This window comes from Coregonus lavaretus (genome assembly GCF_964263955.1).
Source record: "Coregonus lavaretus genome assembly, chromosome: 24".
Classification (NCBI taxonomy): Eukaryota; Metazoa; Chordata; class Actinopteri; order Salmoniformes; family Salmonidae; genus Coregonus; species Coregonus lavaretus.
In genome coordinates, this window is record NC_140011.1 from 17,522,165 (window position 1) to 17,550,115 (window position 27,951).

Genomic DNA, 27,951 nt, shown 5'->3' on the forward strand with positions numbered 1-27,951 from the left:
TAGTGGATTTTTTTGTATTTTGACTGCACAAATGACATTTCATGGTATTTTCATGTTGCGGAAAAAATATTAAAGGCAGTTCAATAGGACTATTCTATGGTTGGTCTACCCATTTTGCACGTTTTAATGCGAACTCTTGTTCATACTATACAGTGCACACATAGGATGCAATGCCCAGAACGGATATGTAGCCTGCTTGAGTAAACCAAAATGTAAGTATCACTTAACACCGATTACATCGAAATAAATTATTGCAGACCGCTCCTGAGTATGTCAAATAAATGAATGTGATGACGCAATGAGTTAAGTGGGCGGAGACTGGTCAGGCAAAAGGAACCATGGCTTCGGTGCAAGCCGAGGTAAGCGAGAGAGGCACATTTACATCATTGGTTTCCTTCAGCTGTGTTTTTTTGTATTACTATGTGGGCTTGCCCGTTTCAACAAATGTTGTAGTTTTAGGGCAAGAAACTTAAACGTGGATAAATGTTGTGAGACCTCTGCTTTCAGTAAATTTCAAACTGCCCGCCCGGTACTGTCAACCCTGAAACCCTGCTTTTGTGTCCGTAGGGCGATTGAATGTGCTTGTTTAGCTAGGAGGATGCGCTGCCCCGAAATCTGAATTGTGCATGTTGATGCATTCAGCTTAGTACAGTCATACAAGTTCCAGGGCCTTGTCGCCATCCGGCTTTCAAGCTAGTTAGTGTTTTACCTGTGCAAACCACAAACTCACATTATTGCAATTGGTTTCACTTTTGCATAACTCTTGCAATGATTTTCTACACATTTTTTGCATTTACTATTGCGAGAGTAATCTGTTTTTCCACAGGCAGGGAGCTGCTAGTTAGCTGCTTAGCTTAACGTTAGCTAACAAGTTAGCTTTTGTAATATTAACGAGCTGCCTATATATTAATCGAACTTGGATACCTGTATTGGGGTCCAAACAAGGTTCTGGTCCAAGGATGTAGCTAGTTATCTATCATTGATATACGGAATTGTGTTTTTTACGTTTATTAGCGAAGTAGCTAGCATTATTCCGTTTAACGTTAGCGTATGCTGTCTAGAGCATCGAATAATTTCAAGTTCCCTCTCAAATCAAGCGACTAGCATAGCTGGTGCTGGCTGCACGAGACATCAAAAGTTTAGTACAGCTCGAGCCTGGAGAATGGCGCTCGCTAGCTTGGAACTCCTGCTAATCCCCAGTTAGCTAGATAACCAGCTAACACATTTGAGATCCAATACAACACAACTATGATATTGACTTTTAAAAGGATAGCTAAAGTAACGCTACAGAATAGCAACGCTTGTAGTATGCACAGGGAAGCATACGGGTTTGTTAGCTAGCTAGGTACAGTGTAGCCAAATAAACTTCAGTACAGTAACAAGTTGCTTGGTCCAGCAACGAGCCACGTTGTTTAGACAACTGTCTAGACAGTGGTTCGTTGCGGGACGAAATAAAGTAACAAACATTAGCATAAGGATTTGTTCAAATGAAGCCAGAAGTGACTACAGCTGGTAACATTGTTGCATGCACTTTCCCAACACCCTCAGCGTTGACTCAACCAACAAGGTCGGATGCTTAGCACATGGGTCGAATAAATTTAATATGATCTATATGTAAACAGACGTCGGCAATATCAAGTGGTGTAGTGGTGCCTGAAGAAATGGGTATATTCAAGTTTTTCTTTATTTTTTTCTCTCCAAACGGCCCGCCCAGCGAAGGAAAGGTTCCCTGTGTGAAAAATTATGACAACAGTGACGTGACAATCTGACTGACCTAAAATGATATATCCCATATTGGTCTTTCACAGTAAGGACAACCCAAGCTGTACTGTGCAGTAGGCTAATATTAGTACCTATTATTGAAACATAAACTGAGTCAGAAATTCAAAGGTTTCAGACCCCCCCCCCCACACACACAAAAAAAATGCTTTCGATGTGTCACACTTTTTATTTATTTATAGAAAAACAAAATTGTATGTTCTAAGTCCATAGCAATGCTTAAACCACACAAGGAGACCACTTTCTAGGGAAAATCGAATACATTTAGATTTTTGAGTGCAGTTACCCTTTAATTGAAGTGTGCAGGCACCTAGCTAGCTCTGTTTGGTTAGCGGTGTTTCTGTAGCACATGAGTGAGTTTGCAAAAGAAATGCCCACTGGATTGATGCAAATAATCATATAATTCTGACGGGTGGGCATGCGTTCTCCTGTTCTATTGGTTTTCTTTAATTGTCTAGCAGCTAAATGAATTGTTCGAATCATATTAGCAACCCATGATAGTTATTGCATCTTTAAATCCCCGCTCTTTCTAATGGACAATTCCATCTCTGTCCATGAAACCGCTTTCATGTGCGGTGCGCATTTTAGAAAGGTGTTTTCCCGCAAATTGCATTTAGGAACTTTCACGCGTAGGTCTACTGCCATGTGTACATTGCTGCGCCTAAAATGTATAGAAATAATATTGTATCAACATTTTAAGCTAAACTGTCCGATCGGTTCCATCAGCCCTATTCTTTGATACGGTGTTTACCTCCACTACACTATTTTGATACGTATCAGTGGGGATTAAGAAGTAATTATAAGCAATGCCCACTGAAAAATAAGTAGGTATACCCTCCACTATACCGCTGGTAATATCTACTCAAGAACTCTCATGTACATTTCATTTTCAATTTTGTGACAATCCGCTGTTATCCGACAGAGGGAGCTCGAATGATGTTTCACTAGCAGTCTCTCTTTCAGCAATCCCTGACAGCTTCCTTCCATTGACAGAGGTAGACGTCGTCACCATCTCCATCTGTTTGAGAACTCGAATGTCAATTCTGTGAGGGATAGGGAGGAATCTTCAAATCTGAGGTTGTCTTCTGCACTCAAATATCCATTAATTATAGCTCCAGAGCCACGCAGGCAACATGTTTTTTTTTCTTGCACACAATATTTTTAATTTTTTTATTTAACCTTTATTTAACCAGGTAAGCCAGTTGAGAACAAGTTCTCATTTACAACTGCGACCTGTCCAAGATAAAGCAAAGCAGTACACATGCCAGTATTAACCATGCCCATCACATTTGCTTTGGCAGGGAACACAGAGGAATGGATGTTGGTAATTTTGTTTATACTGGCCTCTCTGTGAATCAAATACATAGTTGGGTTACTGACATATTGCCTTATCTTACTTTGCTTTGAATATTAGTATTGTGAGTGTGTAGGCCTAAATTGTGATTTAAAGTCCCTGGTGATGGAACCCAAGAAGAGCCCCAGAGCCTGCTTTGTTGTTTGAAAAATATCTCTATTGGGCAGAGCCAGATAATTTTTAAAGAGGAGGAGCCTGACCTAATGTATCCCAAATTAACTTTAGTTTGACCCTGTGGTAGTCATTGCAGCCATTAGCAGGCATTTTGGAGGAGAGCATTGGAAAACATAAGTGGGGAGAATTATAAATTAAACAATCTTCAACCAAAATGTTCTTTACAGAAGTAAAAAATGTTTGAAGGAGAAGCAGATTGATGATACAAGAAGGTTGGACTGTTGACTTGTGTGGGTAAATGTGGATGCCTCTGGACTGGCGAATTCCACTTCTTGCTCATCGTTAGCCACGGAAGCTAGTTCTTCCCTGCAGTCTTCCCTCTGTCAGTCATTGGGTGTCAGTGAGCATGCTCAGCACTGAGCTGAGCTCTGCTGCTCCTGCTGGATAGACAGGGTACTGGGCAGAGCAGACAAGTAGGCCTCTGGCCTTAACAGGAACGACCGGCTCTTATAGCGTCAGCTCGGCTCCTTGAAGGCACGGCCTCTCTGTTGCTGACAAAGGTATGGTGCACTGTGGTGAGGGTTGCAGGGAGGGGGGAGTAACATGGTGGGGGCCACATTACTGGAACCTTATACTGGGCCTATGACTCTGTTTTAGTGGAATAGGGGAATCATTGCTCTTTATTTCTCTATGCATGAATTAAATCACTCATGTTGTGGTTATCACAGTATTTCCTTCATCTCTCTTTTAAATTTGTCAGGCAACTGGTAAATCATTGTATAGCCACCTGTCCACAAGCTGTATGTAGCCTATTGTTTGTGATGTGCAGGTAGGATATGTGTAGAAATGGGTTTAGCTAGTTCAAGTGTGAGGTGGCTGAAGTGCCTTCAACTTATCTCTCAAATGGTAAAATGAGTTGGTGAACTGGCCGTTTTGGGATGTGTCTTGTACTCGCTCTCACTGGGAAGAAGACTGTGATGAAAAACCCTTATCTTCCTTGTTTTTGGGTCATGATGGAGCATGCATCTTATCATCTAGAGATCCTACTCTTGGTGGGAAAACATGTGATGCCTCTTTTCGGTGAAACACTGTTATTTGATGGGGAGGCCTCTTTTGTTCAGGCTATTCTTTGATTAAATAAATCCAGCAGCAGTGCAATACTTGAATGGAACGTGAATACAGCTGTGTTCTACAAATTATTTGCAATGCAAGCTATTTAATCAATGTCATTTCCGTTAGATGCAGTCAGAACTGATCATAATGCAGTTGTCAACACCATTCAGGTTGTTGGTGGGCGATACATCCAGTTAGTGTTAAACTGTACAAAACGACAGACAATGACCCATCTGGACTCCTTAGTTTTAGGCCTACCTCAGAACAGCTTATCCAGATTTTTTCAATGAAGAATTGGGTACTTCTTGGCCCCTGGAGGGTGAGGGGTTCAAGTTTGTGACTGGAAAGTTGTTCTTGCATTATGATTGACGTAGGGTAGTATAATTAGTATTATTGTGCTTTGTTAAAATGAAATCATTGTTCCAATGAAGGTAATAGCTTACTGTTTTAGTACGGTACAGCTCCAAAACAATATTTTCTTGTTAGGTAGGTGAACAATATTTAGGCAATTTTAAAGGCTATTAGGCTATCTGCAAATGTACGCTAGGCCTAGTATCAGAGACTTGGCCAGAGAAACTGTTTCCCTGATGTTCGACAAATAAAATATTTTCTGACATCCTAAATCTTGTTGTGATTAGGCCTTTACAGAAAATAATCTGTTGGATTGTGTAACTGATTGATGCCAGTGATTGAAATCATCCAGTAAAATTTGATGATTTTATAACTAGACATTCACATTCTGAAATGTGGTAAACCCCTTGACAGTTTTCCCATTGTTGTCTCTTGAAATCGTTTCACGAAATGGCTGCAATGTTTTTTCCCTCTTCCTTCTCCATGAAGAACAGCAGGGCTCCATCTGAGCATGCCCAGTAAAGGCCATGTCAGAGCTTTCTACAGAGAGTTGGTCATGTGACCTGAGCTGGGACGGTGCATGTGTGGGAAGCTAGATGTTGTGTGTGGAGCTCTACTTTCGCCCTTTCCCTCTTACTCCTCCCCCATCAATGGTGATTCACTGCTTTATCCAGGTACTTCTATGGTTGCCTGGGGGCGAACTTGAAAGAAAAAAGAACGGGATTATTACAATCTCAATTTTTATGTCTCTTCAAATGGAGCTTGCCCAGATGGACCTTGGTTGTCTTTTTAAATAGTTTGGGAATTGACAGCCTCCTTAATTTTTTAGAAGCGAAAACTCATGATTAATGAATTAATTCATTGGCTAATTAATTAGGCTAATCGATTTAATTGTTTCAAGGTTCCACAGACTTTTACCTGTAGACCAGTGACGCTCAGGTTTATCAATCAGGAGAACCAGATCCACAGCAAGACTTGATCAGCTGGCTATAGCTTAGTATGTGTCTATGGCTAAGCCACATTCCTGTGAATGACTGAGGGACTATCCTCTGAACGCTCCATGTACATGTAGAGGGGCCTCAAATCCATATCCACCCCAGGAGCTCAGCTCAGCTCAGCAGTGACAGGGAATTGGAAGCCCTGTGTTCCCCTCCGACTCATTGAATTAGTTAATGAGGGCATCAGGCATTCTGTCTCTTTGTAGCAGTCGGGTTGATCTGGGAAAGGCCTTTGTTACGAATGAACAGCATTGATGTTGTTTACAAATCTAGCTGAATTGTATGGTCTCCTCCTTAAATACAGCCTGTTGAACATTGTAATCCAGAGAATCAACCAATTGTGAAATATTCTATTGGAGTTGAGGGGTTAACTAACCTGTGTGGTGGCAGACTAGAGTGGGATGGAAACTGTCAGAAGGTAGAAGTCTTTGTCAAGCCCTTTTCTTCAAGGGTGTTAGCATGACACCAGTCACCAGTTTTTGGAGAATTTATTGTAGAGTACTAGTGACATCTGGTAGCCTCTCTTGCCGTGTGTGCATAGGTTATACTCATTTTAGTGGCCATAGCCAGAAGAGATGAGGACTAAATGGCTCACTGGCAGTGGGCCCCCGGCTTTCTGTGGGCGTGTGGTAGCATACACTGCTGCGAGTGGACTGACAGAACTCCTATTCTGGCCTGAGCTCCTATAATACTGAATTATTTCGCTTTCTTTCTTGCTCTCGTTTTCTTCCTGTGTCGGCTCTATCAAGGTATCAGAAAATATGTTGATTCCTGTCCAACAGAGAACGTGAAACAAGAAACTGATTTTTATTTGTGGGATGTAAGATTGTGAAATATGGGGTTGTGGGTTTAAGGTCGTTTGATTTTGTGGAAAGGGACTGCTGACGTTTCTCAGATCCTACTCCATTGCCTGCCACTTAGCTAGTTCATAGAGCTTCAAAATGGCTGACATTCCTACTGAGCATGCTCGGTAGACTGCCTCTCACTCTGCTTTGTGGTGCCATGTTGAGAGCCTGACAATAGGGCAGCGTGAACACAGGACTGTAGAAGCAATGAGCAGAGGTGGACCCAGCAGTGTGAATCAATATTCTCGAAAACCTGACCCCAGGCAACAGTGACTAGGGTCTGATTTCAATGATGGACTCTTTTGGCATAATAGAACTACGTCGCTGCCTACGTCGATAAGAAAAAAACTATTCTGGGGACTCTCCCAACAAATCAGGAGGCAAACATGCCAGAACGTCCTGATTCAAAACCAAAGTTTGCTAGCAATCTTGCTAGCTACTATTTTGTGTTTTATTCAAGCGGATAAAGTAGTGATGTAGTTCTATGCCAAAAGAGTCCACCATTGAAACAAGACCCTAGTCACTGTTGCCTAAGGACGGGTTTAAGAAACTAGTGAAGCAATGGGATTGGAGTTGATCCTAGAATAGATTGTGGTGTTCTGAATTGCAACCAAACAGAAAAATGATTTCGCCAAAAGGTAGCGACAGATCATCGGCAGTCCCCATACTTTGACGTCTTTTGATTTGGTTATAGTCTAGCCTAATTTTTCACAGAGATTGTCCTCACCCTCAAGCTTTCTATTTTATTTGGTTTAGAATTCACATGAGATTGTCTGCTTCAAAGGTCATGTCACAGAACAGTTAGCTAGATGCCTTTTCTGACTCTCCTAGCCTAGTGAAGTGGGCATCCATCATTTCACAGGGACATTACAGTAGGCCTATCTGTTGATGAGTTGGCTTGGCTGATGGCCAAGTGTGGCTCAGTTCATAGAGCATGGTGCTTGCAACGCCAGGGTTGTGGATTCGATTCCCACGGGGGACCAGTATGAAAAAGTAAGACGTATGCACTCACTATTGTAAATCGCTCTGGATAAGAGTGTTTGCTAAATGATTAAAATGTAAATGTAGAGGTGAGATGGCTGAGGATCGCTCCCATGCTAGTTACGTTGGGGCCTCTCCTCGTGGGCTCTATTTTAAAGGAGAACAGTGTTGATTGAGTTTTTAAGACGCTGACTCACACACAGCTCTCCTCTTTGGCCCCTTGCTTAGCTACCTTTTTTCACTTTTTGTTGCTGTTCCTGAAATGGCTGTGCGCGTTCATCAGCGCACAGGTCGCGAGAGAGAAAAAAAGAGGATCCGCTGTAATTCGAACTGACTGAGCATGCTCTGTGGAAGACCTCTGAAGAGGGACCGACAGAGGGAGCTGCTGGGTCACATGACCAACGAGTTGAATGTGTGCATGCGGGGAGGAAAAGGAAAAGAGGAACAATCCGTTCGAGACTCCCGCTCTCTCTCTCTTGCACCCACACTCTCGCTCTCCCTCTCAACCACTCTCCTCAATGGAGGCCATCAGGAGAAAGCAGGTATGATGCTTACTGCAAGCGCATATTTACCACAGGGAAGGGGACGTTAGCCTACTCTGGGCTGTGAAGCCAGACTTCAGAGTCCATGACAGCAGGCTTGAACAGAGAGTTTGATCAGTAATCAAGGCTTTTTCAGCCTGATGTGATCTATGACTACAGCATTTCATATGGCAGCAAGCCGCTACTACCCTGTGGTGAAGTGGTTAGTAATGCACTGTGTTCACCTGTGTCAGGTGTTAGAATAATGGATATTTGAGTTTCACAAAGGTGTTTCGTGGGTCCTGCTGTCTGGGAAATCTCCATTGATTGATAGCTGTGTTTGGAGCATTGACACAGTAGGCTGGAGATGAATGCACTCAGGGCAGAGGACTGACTTCTTAGAAATCTCAAATGGTGTTCCTCCCGGCCTTTCCGGCAGGCACTCCAGGACTCTGACCCATCCTCGTTTTACTCCTCTCGCTTTCCTTCTCTTTCTCTTTGCAGCCCTACCGTCTCCTTCAGGAAAAGGCCAAGGAGGTACCGCAGGGAAAATGTCCCATATGGTCAAATACACACTGGCGAGAAACCGAAGAAAGATGAATGACTGCAGGATAATCCTGTGCAATAGTCAGGCTCAGGACTCAGGTCTTATAATACCATAGCCTCAGTGCTGTTCCGCACCATCTTCAGTATCCAGTGTGATGGTGCCTGCATTTTGCACTCATAATGGCTTTGTAACAGTAGTTGATTTTTCACATTGTTTCAAGTCCAAACTCCTCGCTTTTTGTTCATGCAGCCGACTTGTTGTGAATTGAATGATACAAATAATCTTAGAGGAAAGAGAAGGCGATCTTCAAGATGTTGATGGTCATTGCTCAATAGCTGTTTTACCCATTGTTAATGAGTCTTTTGTTTAGGGTGTTGTTCTCTGGGGCGCTGGGCAGTCTAACACCTGTGATAGGAGGAGGCTATATTGTTGTTTACATTGCTAGGCTTTATTAGTAGATGTTTTCTAATCGTTCACAACCTTTCAATAGCTAGACAAGCCTAATTCAGGGGGCTGGTGTCAGAACCCACAACCCAAGATAGACTTTAGTCATGTAGCTAGCTGTGTTCTAATAGCTATAGGCTGCACTGACCTCACTGCCATTAGATTTATTTTTGGAAGAAATGGTTGGCAGATGCAGTCATTTTTAAATGACAGTGTCTGATATGAACATTTTATAAGCCGGTTTTGTTTTTTACAATATCTTATTTTTTGGCATTGTTTTTTTTAACATGCTTTTGTTATGTAGCCTACATTTGTAATGATTCTGATATATTTGTATTTTCTCATGTTGGCTAATTCTTTATTAGAACCAATAGGTGAATCTGCCTTTGAGCTCCCATCCCCCACCCATGTAAATCCTGGCCACATGTCCCCCACCTAGTGGAAATGTGCAGCGTTGGCCACGTTGTGTCAGTAAACAATCTGGTTACGAAATGGCGGAGATCTGCAGACGGTCCTCTCTCTCTCCTCCCCCTCCCTTTCTCTCTCCAATGTGCAAGTTCCCTTTTCACCCACTAGGGGCAGGACTGAGGACATAGAGAAGCACGATTAGAGGAGGTTTCTTGAATCTATGAAGGAATACGAAAGGTTTTCTCCCCTCATACCTGTGTCGACCACACACCTTGGAATCTGTAACTCTGGAACCCCTTCTCTTCTACCTGGTCTCATGTGAGAATACCTCAGAGATCCTTTTTCTTTGGGTGCCTCTGATAGTTATCAGCTTGCTCTTGGGTGCAAGTCTCTCTTTTAGACGAGCAAGACCAACTTTCCCTGTAACTGTTGTAAAAGCTAAATTACTATCTGATTGATGTTGGAAGACTTACTTTAGCCTACGTGATTGTGATTTTTCATAAAAAATCGAAGTAGCACTAAATCTAAGGCATTTCTCTCATAACCGAGAGGAGAGAGCAGGATAAGGCAGAGTGCTCAGAATACCAATGGATTTGTCTGTTGATCCACTGAGCTATGTGTGGCAAGAGCTACAGACAGAGCAACAGACAGGCCACTATATTGACATGCATGCATCTGCCTGACAGAGGACACCGGTGTCTTTGTCCACTGGGGTGTCAGTGGTCTTAGACAATTCACACAGCCCTTTGCTTAGACTTAAGGCAAATAAGCCTTAATGAATTATCAGCCTTGGGTCAATGTTCTGTCAGGTGCAGCTCCAGCGCAGGGTGTCCTGGCAAAAGGTCTCCTGAGTTTGTCGGTCAGACTCTGCTCTCCCTTCAAATCTAGCAGCTAGCCTTAGGTGACTTTAATCTGACAGGCATTGGCCAGGCTAATCCTGAAGGACACATTGAAACGAGAGGCCTCTCTGTAACCAATCCAATAGGTCCAGTCCTCTTCAGCTCCTGATGATGGCAGGGTGCCAAGAGGTGGGGGCCATCCTGTGGCGAGGGGACTGTGGGGGAGGTGGCCGTGGACAGCTGGTGAAGGAGGCTAATGCTAGGCTAGGCTATATCCTCCAATACCAAAGCACTGCACAACCTTCCCACTCTTAGCCAACATAAAACTCTGTGTAATGGCTCCCCTGGTGGAAACTGAGAGAAGGGCATCTTTTGTTGCGAGAGCAACATTAGGAGCAGACATTTTGTGGTGGTTTTAGAGGCAGGTGTCTGATGGGGTTTCCAATTGGAAGGCAAAGCTTTTGCGACGGGCCTGCGTTTTCAGGGGGGAGGGGAAGATGGTGAATTTCCTTCCATTGCGGAATTCTCTGACCTGCTTCCTCTTCTGAGGTTTTCAGACGTTCTGTAGCAGAAATACAGGTTGGAAAACCTGTCGGTTTGTAAAGGTGGATCCACTGGTATAACTGCATGTCCTCTTCTTTATCTTCTGTCTGATTTATCTGTTCAGTTTTTTTTCCCTGGGCCTGTCTGGTTCATAGTGTCTGCTGTCTTTATCCTTTGTTTGTTTTGTCTGGTGCTGCTGAAGGAAGATTGCATTAGCTGCTTGTATTGAAAGAGATGAGACAGAATAAGGCAAGGCAAACAAGAACAGATTATGGATTGTTTCTTGTCCCTGAATAGGTCTTCACCATAATCATCATAGTTGATTTGTGGTTCTGGTGCTAATCTGAGGAAGTTGGCCTTGTGCTACACTGTTAGAAGGGGTTCTCAATCACATTGTATTTGAGTATCTGAAGTATGATGACAGTTGGTTGAGCATGAGATGCTTCCTCTGGAGGTTTGAGATGTTGGAGGTAAAGCCGTTCAGTAGGCAGCTCTCTGGAGGAGGAGAGGAGACACTGTTTGATTCCATTCCCATTGCAGAGCAGCGGCCAAAACTGGGCCTTCAGCCAAGCATGTCAGCAGAGCGTAGTTAGTGACGCTAAGGGCCTGAATACAGAGGGCCAGAGAGAGGGAGCAGAGCACCGCCTTTCTTCCTGTTTGACCTCGGTGGTTAAAGAATTAGTAATCTGTAGTGTGGTGGTCCTGGATCCCACATGGGGAATTTCCCATAGTGAAGGTGCCTAGTCCCCTGTAGCTCAGTTGGTAGAACATGGCGCTTGCAACGCCAGGGTTGTGAGTTTGTTTCCCACGGGGGGCCAGTATGAAAATGTATGCACTCACTAACTGTAAGTCGCTCTGGATAAGAGCGTCTGCTAAATGAGTAAAATGTAAAAAATATAAAATGTGTCGTTTCTACCATGTCTGTCCAGCCAGTGTCTGTCATGTCATTTCAGCAAGCCATGACACCTACCATCTCAGATTGTTCTGAAATTCTTTCAATTTGAAGCTAATTGATTGCACCCAAATTGGCCATTTCAATTTATAGGATTAATATAATATTAAATAAATATAGTACCCAACATCCGATTTGGACCAAACCTTTTCTTAACCCCCACCACCACCATAAATTAGTGTGAAAGTACCAAGTTTGGCCCACTAGGTGCCGCTGTTCATGTTACTGCCACACCATTTTATAAATTTAGCTGATCTCTTCTGTTTATCAAATGGATCACAATGTTGTCTTTGCAACTTTGGGTAGAAAACCAAATAAATGATGTGGTCATCCTCACAAGTCAAGCCAGTCCTTCATGAAAGCAATTCAGTTTGTCTTTCTCTTAGCAACCTAATGCTTCAACTAGGGATGCACAATATATCGGTAAGCATATCGGAATGGGCCGATATTAACTAAAAATGCCAGCATCGGCTCTATGTATAGTTTAACGCCGATGAGCAAAACTGATGTCAAAGCAGACGTGAATACCTGTATAACGTAGGTAGATGACGTAATGATGCCATGAAAAATACAGCGCTACACGTGCAACACAGCATTCTTAACCTAGCCCACAATGTCTGCTGTGTGGATCTATTTTGAAGTTTCGAAGGAAGATAACAGAAAGGCCATATGCTACGTTTGTGCTGCTATTATTTCCCGAGGAGGGGAGAAAGTGAAATATTTCAATACCACAAACCTAATTACTCACTTGAAAGTGCAACACCCCCAGACGTTGAGCGACTACTTAGAACAAAAGCAGAAAAAAACTATAAGCGCACACTTCCAACAACTAAACAAGGTCAAGTCGAGCAGTCATTTGAAAGAGTAAGAACATTTCAGCGAGACAACTCAAACGCAAAATCCATTAATGCCGAGATAATGGAATTCATTGCCCTTGACAATCAACCGTTCTCTGTCGTGGATGATGTTGGCTTTTGCCGACTGGTCGAGCACCTCGAGCTCCGTTACACACTACCAAGGAGGCGCAATTTGTCAGATGTTTCCCTACCGGAGTTACACAGTATTGTTGAAATGCACATCCATGAGCTACTTGCTATGGGTGTCACTGCTATTAGCTTCACAACTGACATTTGGACCAGCGATGTCAGCCCCATGAGCATAATGAGTCAGCACAGTGGGTCGACAAGGATTTCGTACTGAGGAAAGCCGTATTGCATTCTCAAGAATGTGCTGGTTCTCATACCGCTGCTGCCATTTCAATGGCATTTGAGAACATGTTTGAAGCTTGGAAAATCCCCAAGAACAAAGTACACGCTGTGCTACGTGATAATGCACGTAACATGACAAAGGCTTTGGAAGAATGCGGAGTCGCCAGTTTGCCATGCATGGCACACACGCTGCAACTGGCTGTGAACTAAGGTGTTTTGGCCCAACACACCATATCTGACACAGTGGCAACAGGTAGGAAGATAGTGGGTCATTTTAAACACTCACAGCTAGCATACAGCCACTTGCAAGCAATACAGGAGCATCTTGGAGTGAAAAAGAGAAGGCTGAAGCAAGATGTTTCCACCAGATGGAACAGTACCTTTTACATGATGGAGAGCCTGCTGGAACAAAAATGAGTGCTTGGCGTGTACGCAGCCAACTATGAGTTACCTGCAACAATCAGTACAAACCAGTGGACTCTCATTGAAAACATGAACACACTCCTAGCTCCATTCGAACAACTGACTTAAGAAATATGTTCATCAACTGCGTCTGCAGCAGACGTGATACCCTCTGTCATGGCATTGAAACGCCTGCTCAACAAAACTGCCGACACAGACCGTCGGGTTAAAACTTGCAAAAGTACTCTACTAGAGGCTGTGAACAAGTGATTCGGTGGCATTCACTCTGAGCCTCTTTACTGTGTCGCCACCATGCTTGATGCTAGGTACAAGGACTGCTACTAATTAATTGCAAAGTCCCTCTTTGCCATGTAAATGAACTTAATCCCCCCCAAAAAACATTTCCACTGCATTTCAGCCCTGCCACAAAAGGACCAGCTGCCATCATGTCAGTGATTCTCTCGTTAACACAGGTGAGAGTGTTGACGAGGACAAGGCTGGAGATCACTCTGTCATGCTGATTGAGTTAGAATAACAGACTGGAAGCTTTAAAAGTGGGTGGTGCTTGAAATCATTGTTCTTCCTCTGATAACCATGGTTACCTGCAAGGAAACAAGTGCCGTCATCATTGCTTTGCACAAAAAGGGCTTCACAGGCAAAGATATTGCTGCTAGTAAGATTGCACCTAAATCAACCATTTATCGGATCAACAAGAACTTCAAGGAGAGAGGTTCAATTGTTGTGAAGAAGGCATCAGGGCGCCCAAGAAAGTCCAGCAAGCGCCAGGACCGTCTCCTAAAGTTGATTCAGCTGCGGGATCGGGGCACCACCAGTGCAGAGCTTGCTCAGGAATAGCAGCAGGCAGGTGTGAGTGCATCTGCACGCACAGTGAGGCGAATACTTTTTGAGGATGGCCTGGTGTCAAGAAGGGCAGGAAAGAAGCCACTTCTCTCCAGGAAAAACATCAGGGACACACTGATATTCTGCAAAAGGTACAGGGATTGAACTGCTGAGGACTGGGGTAAAGTCATTTTCTCTGAATCCCCTTTCCGATTGTTTGGGGCATCTGGAAAACACCTTGTCCGGAGAAGACAAGGTGAGCGCTACCATCAGTCCTGTGTCATGCCAACAGTAAAGCATCCTGAGACCATTCATGTGTGGGGTTGCTTCTCAGCCAAGAGAGTGGGCTCACTCACAATTTTGCCTAAGAACACAGCCATGAATAAAGAATGGTACCAACACATCCTCCGAGAGCAACTTCTCCCAACCATCCAAGAACAGTTTGGTGACGACCAATGCCTTTTCCAGCATGATGGGGCACCTTGCTATAAGGCAAAAGTGATAAAAAGTGGCTTGGGGAACAAAACATCAACATTTTGGGTCCATGGCCAGGAAACTCACCAGACCTTAATCCCATTGAGAACTTGTGGTCGATCCTCAAGAGGCGGGTGGACAAACAAAAACCCACAAACTCCAAGCATTGATTATGCAAGAATGGGCTGCCATCAGTCAGGATGTGGCCCATAATTTAATTGACAGCATGCCAGGGCGGATTGCAGAGGTCTTGAAAAAGAAGGGTCCTACCCTGAAAATATTGACTCTTTGCATAAAATTAATGTAATTGTCAATAAAAGCCTTTGACACTTATGGAATGCTTGTAATTATACAAAAGTATACCATAGTAACATCTGACAAAAATATCTCATAACACTGAAGCAGTGAACTTTGAAGACCAATACTTGTGTCATTCTCAAAACTTTTGACCACGACTGTACTATTCCCAGGAATGAAGATGCACTTGGATACTGGAGAAGTAACAAACACTGTTTCCCCATCCTAGCTAAAGCTGCGCGCAAGTATCTTGGTGCTCCCTGTACTAGTGTGGATAGTGAGCGCCTTTTCAGTGCAGCTTCACACATGGTAGAAACCGACTCTCTTGTGACAAAGCCGAGCAGGTCCTCTTTGTGAAGAAAAACGTTCCCCAAATGTAAAGATTGTTAATGGGCAGTCCTATTGTAACCCAGCCATCTAGAGTCATTGGAAAAAAATGGACTAAGCACAATGGCTTTTCTGTTGTTTATTCATGGCTGGTATAGGTCAAGATTTTCATTTAATTTAAAACAAAGCAGTTTTGTTCTTTTTGTTTTTTAAATTTCCTAAATGAAAGATGAGATGTGTTGTAAATGTGCTCGCATTTTACTAGTCAAGTCAGTTGAGCACATTTGAAAAGTTTAAGTAGGGCCATTTATAGCAGTTTATGACAGCCTAGAGACAGTAATCTTTTCAAGTGGCGCAGTGGTCTAAGGCACTGCATCTCAGTGCTTGCGGCGTCACTACAGACCCCCTGGTTCGATTCCAGGCTGTATCACAACCGGCCATGATTGGGAGTCCCATAGGGCGGCGCACAATTAGCCCAGCGTCCTCCAGGTTTGGCCGGTGTAGGCCGTCATTGTAAATAAGAATTTGTTCTTAACTGACTTGCCTAGTTAAATAAAGGTAAAATAAAAATATTTTCAAGCAGTTAAAGCTAAAATGATTAACTGCATTTTAGTTTAAACCAATATTTATTTCAAAACATTTTTAAGTTTCTCCATACAGTCAAGATTGGATAGTAAGAAGCGCCACCAACAACTTAACCATCTTTGTAATGTGGGGCAGCTAAAATATTTGTATCATGAATATCTGTTGTGCGATAAAATACATTCATGGATTGGACGGACATCACCATTTTCACTGAGAATACATGACATAGTATGAATAAACAATACACCAAGCCACAGCTTCATACTACTGATATATACTGGCCTTTGGGGTGGGCTTGGTTTTGGGTCCGTGGGTGGCTTTTGGCCATTTTTCTTAATTCCTCATGTCTTATTCATTGTTCGGAAGAAGTTTTGTCCAAAGTTAGGTACTATATTTATTGAACATTTTATATGCGTCCTATGAATTAAAATGGCCAATTTGAGTCAATCAATTAGCTTAATTTCTCAGAGAGAAAATTATATTTCAACAAAATAATGTTGCAGGAATGCTAATCTGCTCTGTTTCTTAACTACAGACGTGATTTCAGAACAATATAAGATGGTGGGTGTCAAAATCCTCTTTCTTGTGCTCTTTCAGGTGGAATGATCCATTAGGCTATGTAGTGTTGTTCATGAGTTATGTTCTGTGTCTGTTTATAGCCACTCAGAGCTATAGGCTATTTCAGCCATGGGATCATAAACTTCACATAATACTTCAAACTGTGGATTCTTTGGAATATGTAGGCTAAGCTTAAAAATCGTGTGAAATTGTGGACATTCTTAGGTTTATGAATGCATTCTGTTGGTCTGTAACCTCTCTAAACAGAGTAGGCCTGTATTTTGCGTAGCAAGGCTGCTAATTGTCCAGCATGCTTTTGTAGGCTATATGACATTCTCTGACCATATAGCTGTGTTCTTGACGCTGGGCATGGAGTTAACAGTGTGTGTGTGCTGTCAGCCCACAGGTCTGGCCAAAGGCAGAGTGGGTAAAGGGGAGTCCATGGAGGAGGGGATGGAGTCACCTGGGGACCGAGAGGAGGAAGGAGATGACTTCATCTTTAAAGCCATTACAGCTAAACATGGTAAGGTTTACTCCTAGTCTTCGTCTCTTGGGCTAGCCTAACATAAGACCATACTGTGAAACTGACTGATATCTACTGTTTCAGACCCATTGAGAGACGAGGAGGTAGCTGCCAGACTGGGATCCTCCCCCGGAGCAGAGGAGGAGCTAAACGGAACCTATGAGAGCGCAGAGGTGGGAAACGGACACCAGTGCCCCACCCCCCTGGCCTCCCAGGGCGACAAGTCTCAGGTGGTCACAGAGAATGGGATGTTGGAGACCGACCCACCTCACGGTTCCATCACCGGGAGTAATGGATACATCCTCAGCAAGCAGCAGCAGGAGGGGGGGTCTTCAACGGGGACAGGCTCGGTGGCTTCCCCACACAGGACTAGCTGGTTGCCCTCCGGCACCACAATGGTGGGACACACCACCAAAACCTTCCTGTCCTCCGCATCAGGGCACGCCCACAGTCCTGGCGCACTAAGAACTGACACCCACCAGGCCGGCTCCCCGTCGGGACAGGGGGGCTCAGACACAGAGACTAAAAATGGCACGTCCCCTAGCGACTCCCCCGCCCCTTCTCCGCTGTCCATCGCCATACACCGAGCCCGCAAGACCATGTCCAGGCCAGCATCCAACCAGACACTAAAGGTAATCAGCATTAGCCTAGTAAAGAGGGAGTCGATGAATGTTTCAGGTATTTGAGTGAGACATATGAGTGAAGTTCTACTAGAATATGAAGCATAGCCACCATTTGATTCACTAATATTTTATGTATATCCATAGCTTCTAAACAGGGAATTAAAAGAACCAAACGGTGCAGACGAGGAGAGTCAGAATGGACCAGAGGAGGAGAAGACATCCCCCTCCCAGAACCAGCTACCTCAGAGCCAAAACGACGTGCCGGCTGCAGCCACAGCCAAGTCCCAGACAGGTCAGAGAGACAGCACAGGGGCCTACAGTAGAGGGGAGAGGGTACAAGGCAAATAATGATCACACAGCCCACACACACAGCAAAAATTTTATTCAGTTATGTAATGGCAGTACTTTGCTTACTGAAGGCGTCTGTGCACTGTGATGTAAGAGGTTCATGGCTTTTTGAACTTAATTGGTTGCTCTTTTCCAGCAGCGTCGGTATCGAGGAAGAAGAAACGGAAGATGGGAACATACAGTCTGGTCCCCAGGAAGAAAACCAAAGTGCTGAGGCAGCTGACAGTGCTGGAGATGTTTAGTCATCTTCAACAATCGACTCAAAGCACACAGGTTTCACCTCTCCTCCATATACTATTTTAACTGTTTTAGAATTAATGGAAATTGGGATGAAATTTATTAAAGTTTGGATATGTAGCTGTCAGCATCATGTAATATTTCTCTGCTCCCCCTCCCAGCCTAAAGAGGTAGCACACATCAACGGGGAAAGGATGGAGAATGAGTCAGAGGAGGAAGATTTGGAAGATGGAGAGGAATGGGAGGAAGAGGAGGAACAGGGTGGAGAGGAAGGTGTCCCCACAGGCCAGGAGAAGAGTCGAACATCAAGCCCTGCCGTTCAGGTGGAAACCCATTTACTTCATTGTCTTAGTTTGTCTGTCTGCACCCCAGTTGATAACCTAGATAAAATTATGTTTCTATTACATTCATAGATATCACAGGTATAGAACCACAAATCAAGGTAGGAAATTCAATTAAATCCTTTACGAATGGCCAAACTTCCTTGACATTGTGTGATACTTGTCTGTTCAGGGAGAGGAGCCAGACTCTGAGGAATCCGCTGAAGAGGAAGAGGAAGAAGAGGAGAACGAGTCAGACTTGGTAAGATCACACAACTATTTTCACTTCTTTGAGTCCGTTGATTAGAACAACATCAACTAGCGTAAAGGAGTGTTTTTGTGAACCCAAAAATTATCAAAGCACAATCTTGTCCTCAATCATGTTGTTCCACCACCAGACTGAGGAGGAGTACATTGATTGTCATTGGAGAGAATAGAACTTTACATCTCTCAACTGATCTGCTTACACACAGAGCTCGGAATCCAGTGTGAAGAAGAGATTGAAAAAGAAAGTAAAGGGAGACAACGCCTGGCTCCGGCCGTCCAGGAAACGGAAAAGGAAGCCCAAGCCCAAGACTGAGGGACTCCCTGGTACAGTAACCCACCACTCTGCCTTATTAGGAACATTATGGAGACATCTGAATATATCTCCTACCTTTGACTTTCTGCTCCCTGTGCTAGCTAACTTTCCCTCCCCTTCCAGGCACAGGGCCCCAGCCCCAGGCCAGCCTCAATAAGGAGTACACAGAGGTTCCCCTCCACTTATTCAACCTCAAAGCCCAGGAGAAGCTGCTCTCCTCACTGCACACAGGTGAGTGAGGCCATAGAGGAGTAGGTGATGGGGGAGAATAAGAGGAGTAGGAAGGGGGGTTGCGAACTGAACTGCCTGTTGGTAAGATAATTCCGCTGAGATTTTCCCATCCATAGACTACCTTTAATGTTTCTGAGGACTCCGAAATGGTCTTGGTTTTATGAGGCAAGGCCTCTGTCCTCTCCTCAATGGACCAGATGAGAGCAGCACTGAGAGCCCCCTGGTGGTGATGTCTGTCATATAAATTATGATCAATAAGAGTATAGAACTGTACCACTATTGTAGCTCTTTGCAGTCTGTATCTTTATAAATTAATCTCTATAAACTCTTGGAAAGCGCAGTAAACCTGTGTCTAGTTATGGTCACATTGACGTCTGTTGGATGAGCTGAGTGGATGGTCCTCTATGCAGGAGTTTCTGGGGCTGTGGGAAGTGTGGAGCCAGAGATGGTGCAGGAGCTGTCCCTCTGCAGCTGTCGCATGGAGACGCCTAAGAGTCGGGAGATCCTCACGCTGGCTGACAGGAAGTGCATGGCCACGGAGAGCGTCGACCGACAGGTGAGCCTTGATGCTAGGCCTCATCCTATTTTTGCACGTCATTCCCTATGTCCACTTACAGTGGGGGAAAAAAGTATTTAGTCAGCCACCAATTGTGCAAGTTCTCCCACTTAAAAAGATGAGAGAGGCCTGTAATCTTCATCATAGGTACACGTCAACTATGACAGACAAATTTAGATTTTTTTTTCCAGAAAATCACATTGTAGGATTTTTAATGAATTTATTTGCAAATTATGGTGGAAAATAAGTATTTGGTCACCTACAAACAAGCAAGATTTCTGGCTCTCACAGACCTGTAACCTCTTCTTTAAGAGGCTCCTATGTCCTCCACTCGTTACCTGTATTAATGGCACCTGTTTGAACTTATCAGTATAAAAGACACCTGTCCACAACCTCAAACAGTCACACTCCAAGCTCCACTATGGCCAAGACCAAAGAGCTGTCAAAGGACACCAGAAACAAAATTGTAGACCTGCACCAGGCTGGGAAGACTGAATCTGCAATAGGTAAGCAGCTTGGTTTGAAGAAATCAACTGTGGGAGCAATTATTAGGAAATGGAAGACATACAAGACCACTGATAATCTCCCTCGATTTGGGGCTCCACGCAAGATCTCACCCCGTGGGGTCAAAATAATTACAAGAACGGTGAGCAAAAATCCCAGAACCACACGGGGGGACCTAGTGAATGACCTGCAGAGAGCTGGGACCAAAGTAACAAAGCCTACCATCAGTAACACACTACGCCGCCAGGGACTCAAATCCTGCAGTGCCAGACGTGTCCCCCTGCTTAAGCCAGTACATGTCCAGGCCCGTCTGAAGTTTGCTAGAGTGCATTTGGATGATCCAGAAGAGGATTGGGAGAATGTCATATGGTCAGATGAAACCAAAATAGAACTTTTTGGTAAAAACTCAACTCGTCGTGTTTGGAGGACAAAGAATGCTGAGTTGCATCCAAAGAACACCATACCTACTGTGAAGCATGGGGGTGGAAACATCATGCTTTGGGGCTGTTTTTCTGCAAAGGGACCAGGATGACTGATCCGTGTAAAGGAAAGAATGAATGGGGCCATGTATCGTGAGATTTTGAGTGAAAACCTCCTTCCATCAGCAAGCGCATTGAAGATGAAACGTGGCTGGGTCTTTCAGCATGACAATGATCCCAAACACACCGCCCGGGCAACGAAGGAGTGGCTTCGTAAGAAGCATTTCAAGGTCCAGGAGTGGCCTAGCCAGTCTCCAGATCTCAACCCCATAGAAAATCTTTGGAGGGAGTTGAAAGTCTGCGTTGCCCAGCGACAGCCCCAAAACATCACTGCTCTAGAGGAGATCTGCATGGAGGAATGGGCCAAAATACCAGCAACAGTGTGTGAAAACCTTGTGAAGACTTACAGAAAACGTTTGACCTGTGTCATTGCCAACAAAGGGTATATAACAAAGTATTGAGAAACTTTTGTTATTGACCAAATACTTATTTTCCACCATAATTTGCAAATAAATTAATTAACAATCCTACAATGTGATTTTCTGGATTTTTTTTTCTCATTTTGTCTGTCATAGTTGACGTGTACCTATGATGAAAATTACAGGCCTCTCTCATCTTTTTAAGTGGGAGAACTTGCACAATTGGTGGCTGACTAAATACTTTTTTCCCCCACTGTGTCACATTCCCTCCCTATATCTTTGGCTGCGTCCTGATTATCCACCACTTTCTACCTTTTCATCCTTTGTTTCTCACTCATACATACCTCTTTCCGTCTCCTCACAGCTGAGCCGGTGTCAGAGTGCGGTTCTAAAGCATGAGATGATGCGTCCCTCAAATTCTGTGCAGCTGCTGGTGCTGTGTGAGGACCACCGGGCTGGCATGGTCAAGCACCAGTGCTGCCCCGGCTGTGGCTTCTTCTGCAGTGCCGTGAGTACTGGAGCCTCCCTGGGGTGGGAATGGGCAAACACTGCATCTATTGTGGAAAGTATCTTCTAGTAAGCCAGGAAAAGCTCTTGGTCCTAATTATAGTGGTTAGGAAAAAACCTGGCCCTACTTATAACACTGAACTAGCCAAGGCCTTTATTCATTCTGTGATGATTATGGCCTTCCAAAACATTAAAACATTAGGATTCTTCAATGGCGGACACACTGACCTGGCTGTTTGGGTTGTAGGGGACCTTCATGGAGTGCCAACCAGACATCAACATCTCTCACCGTTTCCACCGGGCCTGTGCCTCGGTGCTGAAGGGCCAGACCTTCTGTCCACATTGTGGGGAGGAGGCTAGCAAGGCCAAGGAGGTCACCATCGCCAAGGCCGACACCACCTCCACCGTGCCCGCCACACATGCTTCACATGACCCTGCCACACCCAGGACCGCAGAGGGCAGGGCAGACACCACCACTGGAGGGTAGGTTCACAGCACTGTTGGGGATAATGGGTTGGGGGGGGCTTCCATTACAGTCAATAGCAGGTAAAGAAAGGAGCCGAATGACACATTTTCATCAATACATAGTTTCCTCCTATTATGTATTGCTTTCAATCTGGGAAGATGACACTGGTAATATGAACAGTATCACTCTTCTGTTGTAGTGATCAGGCATTGACCATCCTTCTGTGTGTGTTTCAGTCCATCCCGTCTCTCTGTGGGAGGTGATCTGAGTGGCCAAGCAGACAGCTCTCTCTCCATCCCACCTGGGCACACACTGGACACCACCTTCCCTGGGGGCTCCAGAACCGGAGTACTGCCTCCTGCTGTGGGCATGGGGATCGGCATAGGAGTGGGAACCGCCCCTAAAGAGACCTTGGAGAGCATCCTGCTGGCACTGGACACAGAGAAGTAAGACATTCTACCAAGACTCGAGGTTGAAGAGTGCTGCTCTACCATGCAATTGTTTGATTGTCCTGTTAGTATTTCACTCTCTCACTACCGCCTCCTCACCATAAGTCTCCTCTTGCTCTCACACTCTTAACCACTTTTAGTGTTACTAACAAGGTTTCGATCCAACCTTTTTATGCAAGTAGTAGATTTACATTGACATTGTAGTCATTTAGCAGACGCTCTTATCCAGAGCAACTTACAGTTAGTGAGTGCATACATTTTTCATACTGGCCCCCGTGGGAAACTAACCCACAACCCTGGCGTTGCAAGCGCCATGCTCTACCAACTGAGCTACACGGGACAATGTCGGATAAAAAATGGCACGACCCACCTGATGGAAACGGCACATTTGGCAGTGAACTTTCCAAATGTCGACAAAACAAATTATGCCAGACAAGGTGGGATATTTTTGTCTTTAAAATTAATTATGCGAGAAAGGGCGGTGGAATCCCCTTTATGCGCATATATTGATATAAAAACCATCATATCGAAGTAAACTTGGAGTCACGCGATGGTATGCTGTGTGGTCCTCCCACTACGACTTGGAATAGCATGCAGTTTATTAGGCTACAGATGAAATAAGTTATGATCACAGGGTGGTGAAAGTGCACGGTGATAAGCTTGATGCTCCTTTCCAATAAATATTGAGGATTTTATTCTGGGGACATGATTATCAATGCTTGACTGCCGTCTGACAAATAAAAATAATCTCTCTCTTATTCATAATAATCTCATGTAGATAGCCTACCCGGACTGTATCTGCGAGCTGTTGGCTAGAGCGCACCTGCCAAGGCCAGAGTGGGCACATTTGTTATATAACGCAACATTTGTTGTGACAAAACCATCAGCAGAGTTGAAAATGCGATGGAAACCCATTTTAACTTGTATTTTTATTCGGTACATGGGAATTTAACCGCAAAAGTTATTTTATGTGCGCTATGTCATCACGCACAGCCTTTTATCTGCAACAAGTCAATTTGATGGAAACATCTCTGGTGGGAAAATGTGCGTTTTAATGTGGATTTTTGAATATTTGCATGAAAATCTGTCACCAATTGGATGGAAACCTAGCTATAGGCACTGAATAGCTAGGTTTACCATCCAATTGGTGACAGATTTTCATTCAAATATTCTGAAATCTGCATAAAAACATTTAAATTTTTTTACATTTTAGTCATTTAGCAGACGCTCTTATCCAGAGCTCTTATCCAGAGCGACTTACAGTTACTTACAGGGTTGTGGGAATCGAACCCACAACCCTGGCGTTGCAAACGCCATGCTCTACCAACTGAGCTACCTCCCTGCCGGCAATTCCCTCCCCTACCCTGGACGACGCTGGGCCAATTGTGCGCCGCCCCATTGGTCTCCCGGTTGCGGCCGGCTACAGCAGAGCCTGGATTCGAACCAGGATCTCTAGTGGCACAGCTAGCACTGCGATGCAGTGCCTTAGACCACTGCGCCACTCGGGAGTGGCTCCAAGTCTACATTGATATGATGGTTATTGTATCAATATTTGGGTACAAAGGCGTTTCCACTGCCATTTTTCACATAATTCATTTTATAGACACAAAAAGATTCCACTTTGTCTAGTGTCATTTATTTTGTCGACATTTGGGAAGTTTAATGACAAATGTGCTGTTTCAATCAGGCCTGTCGTGACCATTTTTATCCAACATGTACTTTACTCACAAAAAGGTTGGATGGAAGCCTGATTAATAATAGCACTCACTTTCACTCAATCTCACTCATTCTCTGGGTAGGCAGACAGCTGGACGGACAGACAGACTTGTCTCTTGCCCTCTGACTCTATGATCCATCATCTGGCATCCTTCCTGTTAGCTGAGGAACCATCAACTCTGTTCTCTTATATCAAGGCGGAGTTGTTTTAATGACTGGTCGCAGGATTTGCTAGCAACAACATTGTCACCATCAGTCGATTCTTGTAAAAATGTTAATTCTGAAAACGCTTACCTGTACAGACGGTATGTTTGTCCTGTACAACTGCAGTCCTCCCGTGGGGAGTTGAAATTCATACTTTTTAATAAAAACGTTTAGCAAATACAACCAACTTTTTCATTGTTGCTCGTACTACATATGGTGATATTCAATTGGAACCGTGCTATCCGGAATCCTTGGGATGTCCCTACCACATTGAAGTTTACATTTTAAATGGTAGGGTTTAGGGTAGGGATGTCCCAAGGATCCCGGATAGCACGGACCCAATTGAATCTCAGCTTATGTAGTATGGGCAACGGGGAAAAGGTCAGTGGTCGTATTCACTAAAAGTTATTAGAATAATGAATTTCAGCACCCCGCGGAAGGACCACAGTTGTACAGGACAAACATAGGTACAGGTAAGCATTTCCAGAATTGCATTTTTTTTACAAGAATCAACTGATGGTGATTTTTGTTGTTGTTGTGGGGGTAGATAAGCTTAATATTGCAGATAGATGATGTCCGTCCGGTTTGCTTATATATGCCATATCTTTCTAACTGTTCTCTTTCACAAAAGCTCCCAACGTACAACCTATATACTTATTATGGACACAGTATGCTTACATTATTAGTTATCTTGTTATTAGTTGTTATTAGTCCCATCATTCAACTCCATTCAACACCACCCATCTATCTCTTAACACCATCCATATAGGATTTATATTTGCCATATATTTTTCAACTGTACTGTGATGTTTTACAATAGTTCTGAACCACAATGTTGTTGCTAGCAAATCCCGCAAGCAGTCATAAAAACTAAACTCCGCCTTGATATACAGTGCATTCGGAAAGTATTCAGACCCCTTTACTTTTTCCACATTTTTTTTTACATTACAGCCTTATTCTTTTTTTTTTACTCGAAATTGCGCTCAGGTGAATTCTGTTTCCATTGATCATCCTTGAGATGTTTCTACAACTTGATTGGAGTCCACCTGTGGTAAATTCAATTGATTGGATATTATTTGGAAATGCACACACCTCTCTGTACAAGGTCCCACAGTTGACAGTGCATGTCGGAGCAAAAACCAAGCCATGAGGTCGAAGGAATTGTCCATAGAGCTCCGAGACAGGATTGTGTCGAGGCACAGATCTGGGGAAGGGTACCAAAACATTTCTGCAGAAATGAAGGCCCGCAAGAATACAGTGGCCTCCATCATTCTTAAATGGAAGAAGTTTGGAACCACCAAGACTCTTCCTAGAGCTGGCCGCCCGGCCAAACTGAGCAATCGGGGAGAAGGGTCTTGGTCGGGGAAGTGACCAAGAACCCGATTGTCACTCTGACAGAGCTCCAGAGTTTCTCTGTGGAGATGGGAGAACCTTCCAGAAGGACAACCGTCTCTGCAGCACTCCACCAATCAGGCCTTTATGGTAGAGTGGCCAGACAGAAGCCACTCCTCAGTAAAAGGCACATGACAGCCTGCTTGGAGTTTGCCATAATGCACCTAAAGGACTCTCAGACCATGAGAAACAAGATTCTCTGGTCTGATGAAACCAAGATTGAACTCTTTGGCCTGAATGCCAAGCGTCACGTCTGGAGGAAACCTGGCACCATCCCTACGGTGAAGAATGGTGGTGGCAGCAGCATCATGCTATGGGGATGTTTTTCCGTGGCAGGGACTGGAGACTAGCCAGGATTAAGGGAAAGATGAACGGAGCAAAGTACAGAGAGATCCTTGATGGAAACCTGCTTCAGAGCGCTCATGACCTCAGATTGGGGCAATGGTTCACCTTCCAACAGGACAACGACCCTAAGCACACAGCCAAGACAATGCACGAGTGGCTTCGGGACAAGTCTCTGAATGTCCTTGAGTGGCCCAGACAGAGCCCGGACTTGAACCCGATCGAACATCTCTGGAGAGACTTGAAAATAGTTGTGCAGCGATGCTCCCCATCCAACCTGACAGAGCTTGAGAGGATCTGCAGAGAAGAATGGGAGAAACTCCACAAATACAGGCGTGCCAAGCTTGTAGTGTCATATCCAAGAAGACTCGAGGCTGTAATTGTTGCCAAAGGTGCTTCAACAAATTACTGAGTAAAGGGTCTGAATACTTATGTAAATCTTATTTCAGTTTAATTTAATTTGCAAACATTTCTAAAAAAACAGTTTTTGCTTTGTAATAATAGGGGTTTGTGTGTAGATTGAGGGGAAAAAAACAATTTAATCAATTTTAGAATAAGGCTTTAACGTAACAATGTGGAAAAAGTCAAGGGGTCTGAATACTTTCCGAATGCACTGTAAGAGAATGGAGTTGAGGGTTCCTCAGCTACCTACCTGTGTGATCTGAACATGTTTATGCACATGTTAAATTATTTCTGTTTTCTATCAATATTTTCCTGTTATTGTGAAGGTGTATTCCTGTGACTGACTTCCTCCATGTGTCCTCTGTGTCCTGCATCAGGCCCAAGAAGCTGCGGTTTCACCCCAAGCAGCTGTTTATCTCTGCTAAACAGGGGGAAATACAGAAGGTCTTGCTCATGCTGGGTGAGGGAGATAACTTTTAACTAAGATCTCAATGGGCTATGATGGCCATATTAAACAATGAACAAAAACGTCATTATCCGGTCAGGTTTTTGTGAATAACAAATGTCCCTCTGTATCCCTGTCCACCAGTGGATGGGATAGACCCTAACTTTAAGATGGAGAGCCAGAGCAGGCGCACCCCCCTCCATGTGGCAGCTGAGGCAGGCCACCAGGAGATCTGTCACCTGCTGGTTCAGGTGAGGCTTGGCTATGGTTCCCACTGGGAGTGGATGAGTGAAGGGGTAGACAATGCATTACATGGACATGCATAGAAACCAAGCTTTTCAGCATGGGTTAAATGGCATCAGTTGCCTCACCAGCTTATTATGTTGTACATATATTGACGTCTTATAGTGGATCATTATAATCGGACAATCATCAAAATCTTATCATGGACCAATTTCAATAGTATTGATGAGTAAATCAGAGTAGATTGATCTAGTAGTTTTGGTCTGTCCCTCCCTCCCTACCAGTCTGGTGCTAACCTGGACATCTGTGATGAGGACCAGCGCACGCCCCTGATGGAGGCCTGTGAGAACAACCACCTGGAGGCAGTCCGCTACCTGCTGAGGGCAGGAGCCATCGCCAGCCACAAGGTGGGTTCACCAACCCCCTCTAACACCACAACAACACGCATACCTCATTCTCCAAAGAGGCTTCATTAGTCTATATTT

General features: G+C 44.2%; 1 protein-coding gene across 2 annotated transcripts in view; it reads left to right on the forward strand.

Moving 5' to 3' along the window:
• Window positions 1-330: 330 nt before the first annotated feature.
• LOC311100109 (histone-lysine N-methyltransferase EHMT1-like) overlaps window positions 331-27,951 on the forward strand; it is a 38,217-nt gene continuing 10,596 nt past the window's right edge. The window contains exons 1-16 of one of the 2 annotated variants that reach the window (XM_084140865.1): window positions 331-359; window positions 16,880-17,003; window positions 17,088-17,635; window positions 17,771-17,918; window positions 18,114-18,247; window positions 18,373-18,534; window positions 18,725-18,793; window positions 19,005-19,122; window positions 19,235-19,342; window positions 19,753-19,898; window positions 21,665-21,808; window positions 22,055-22,290; window positions 22,510-22,719; window positions 27,156-27,238; window positions 27,368-27,474; window positions 27,751-27,873. In XM_084140865.1, coding sequence (XP_083996991.1) covers window positions 339-359; window positions 16,880-17,003; window positions 17,088-17,635; window positions 17,771-17,918; window positions 18,114-18,247; window positions 18,373-18,534; window positions 18,725-18,793; window positions 19,005-19,122; window positions 19,235-19,342; window positions 19,753-19,898; window positions 21,665-21,808; window positions 22,055-22,290; window positions 22,510-22,719; window positions 27,156-27,238; window positions 27,368-27,474; window positions 27,751-27,873 — 2,481 coding nt within the window. In that variant the 5' untranslated portion in view covers window positions 331-338. Of the gene's footprint in view, window positions 360-16,879; window positions 17,004-17,087; window positions 17,636-17,770; window positions 17,919-18,110; window positions 18,248-18,372; window positions 18,535-18,724; window positions 18,794-19,004; window positions 19,123-19,234; window positions 19,343-19,752; window positions 19,899-21,664; window positions 21,809-22,054; window positions 22,291-22,509; window positions 22,720-27,155; window positions 27,239-27,367; window positions 27,475-27,750; window positions 27,874-27,951 lie in introns of both variants that reach the window. The other variant, XM_084140864.1, reaches the window with a different exon arrangement.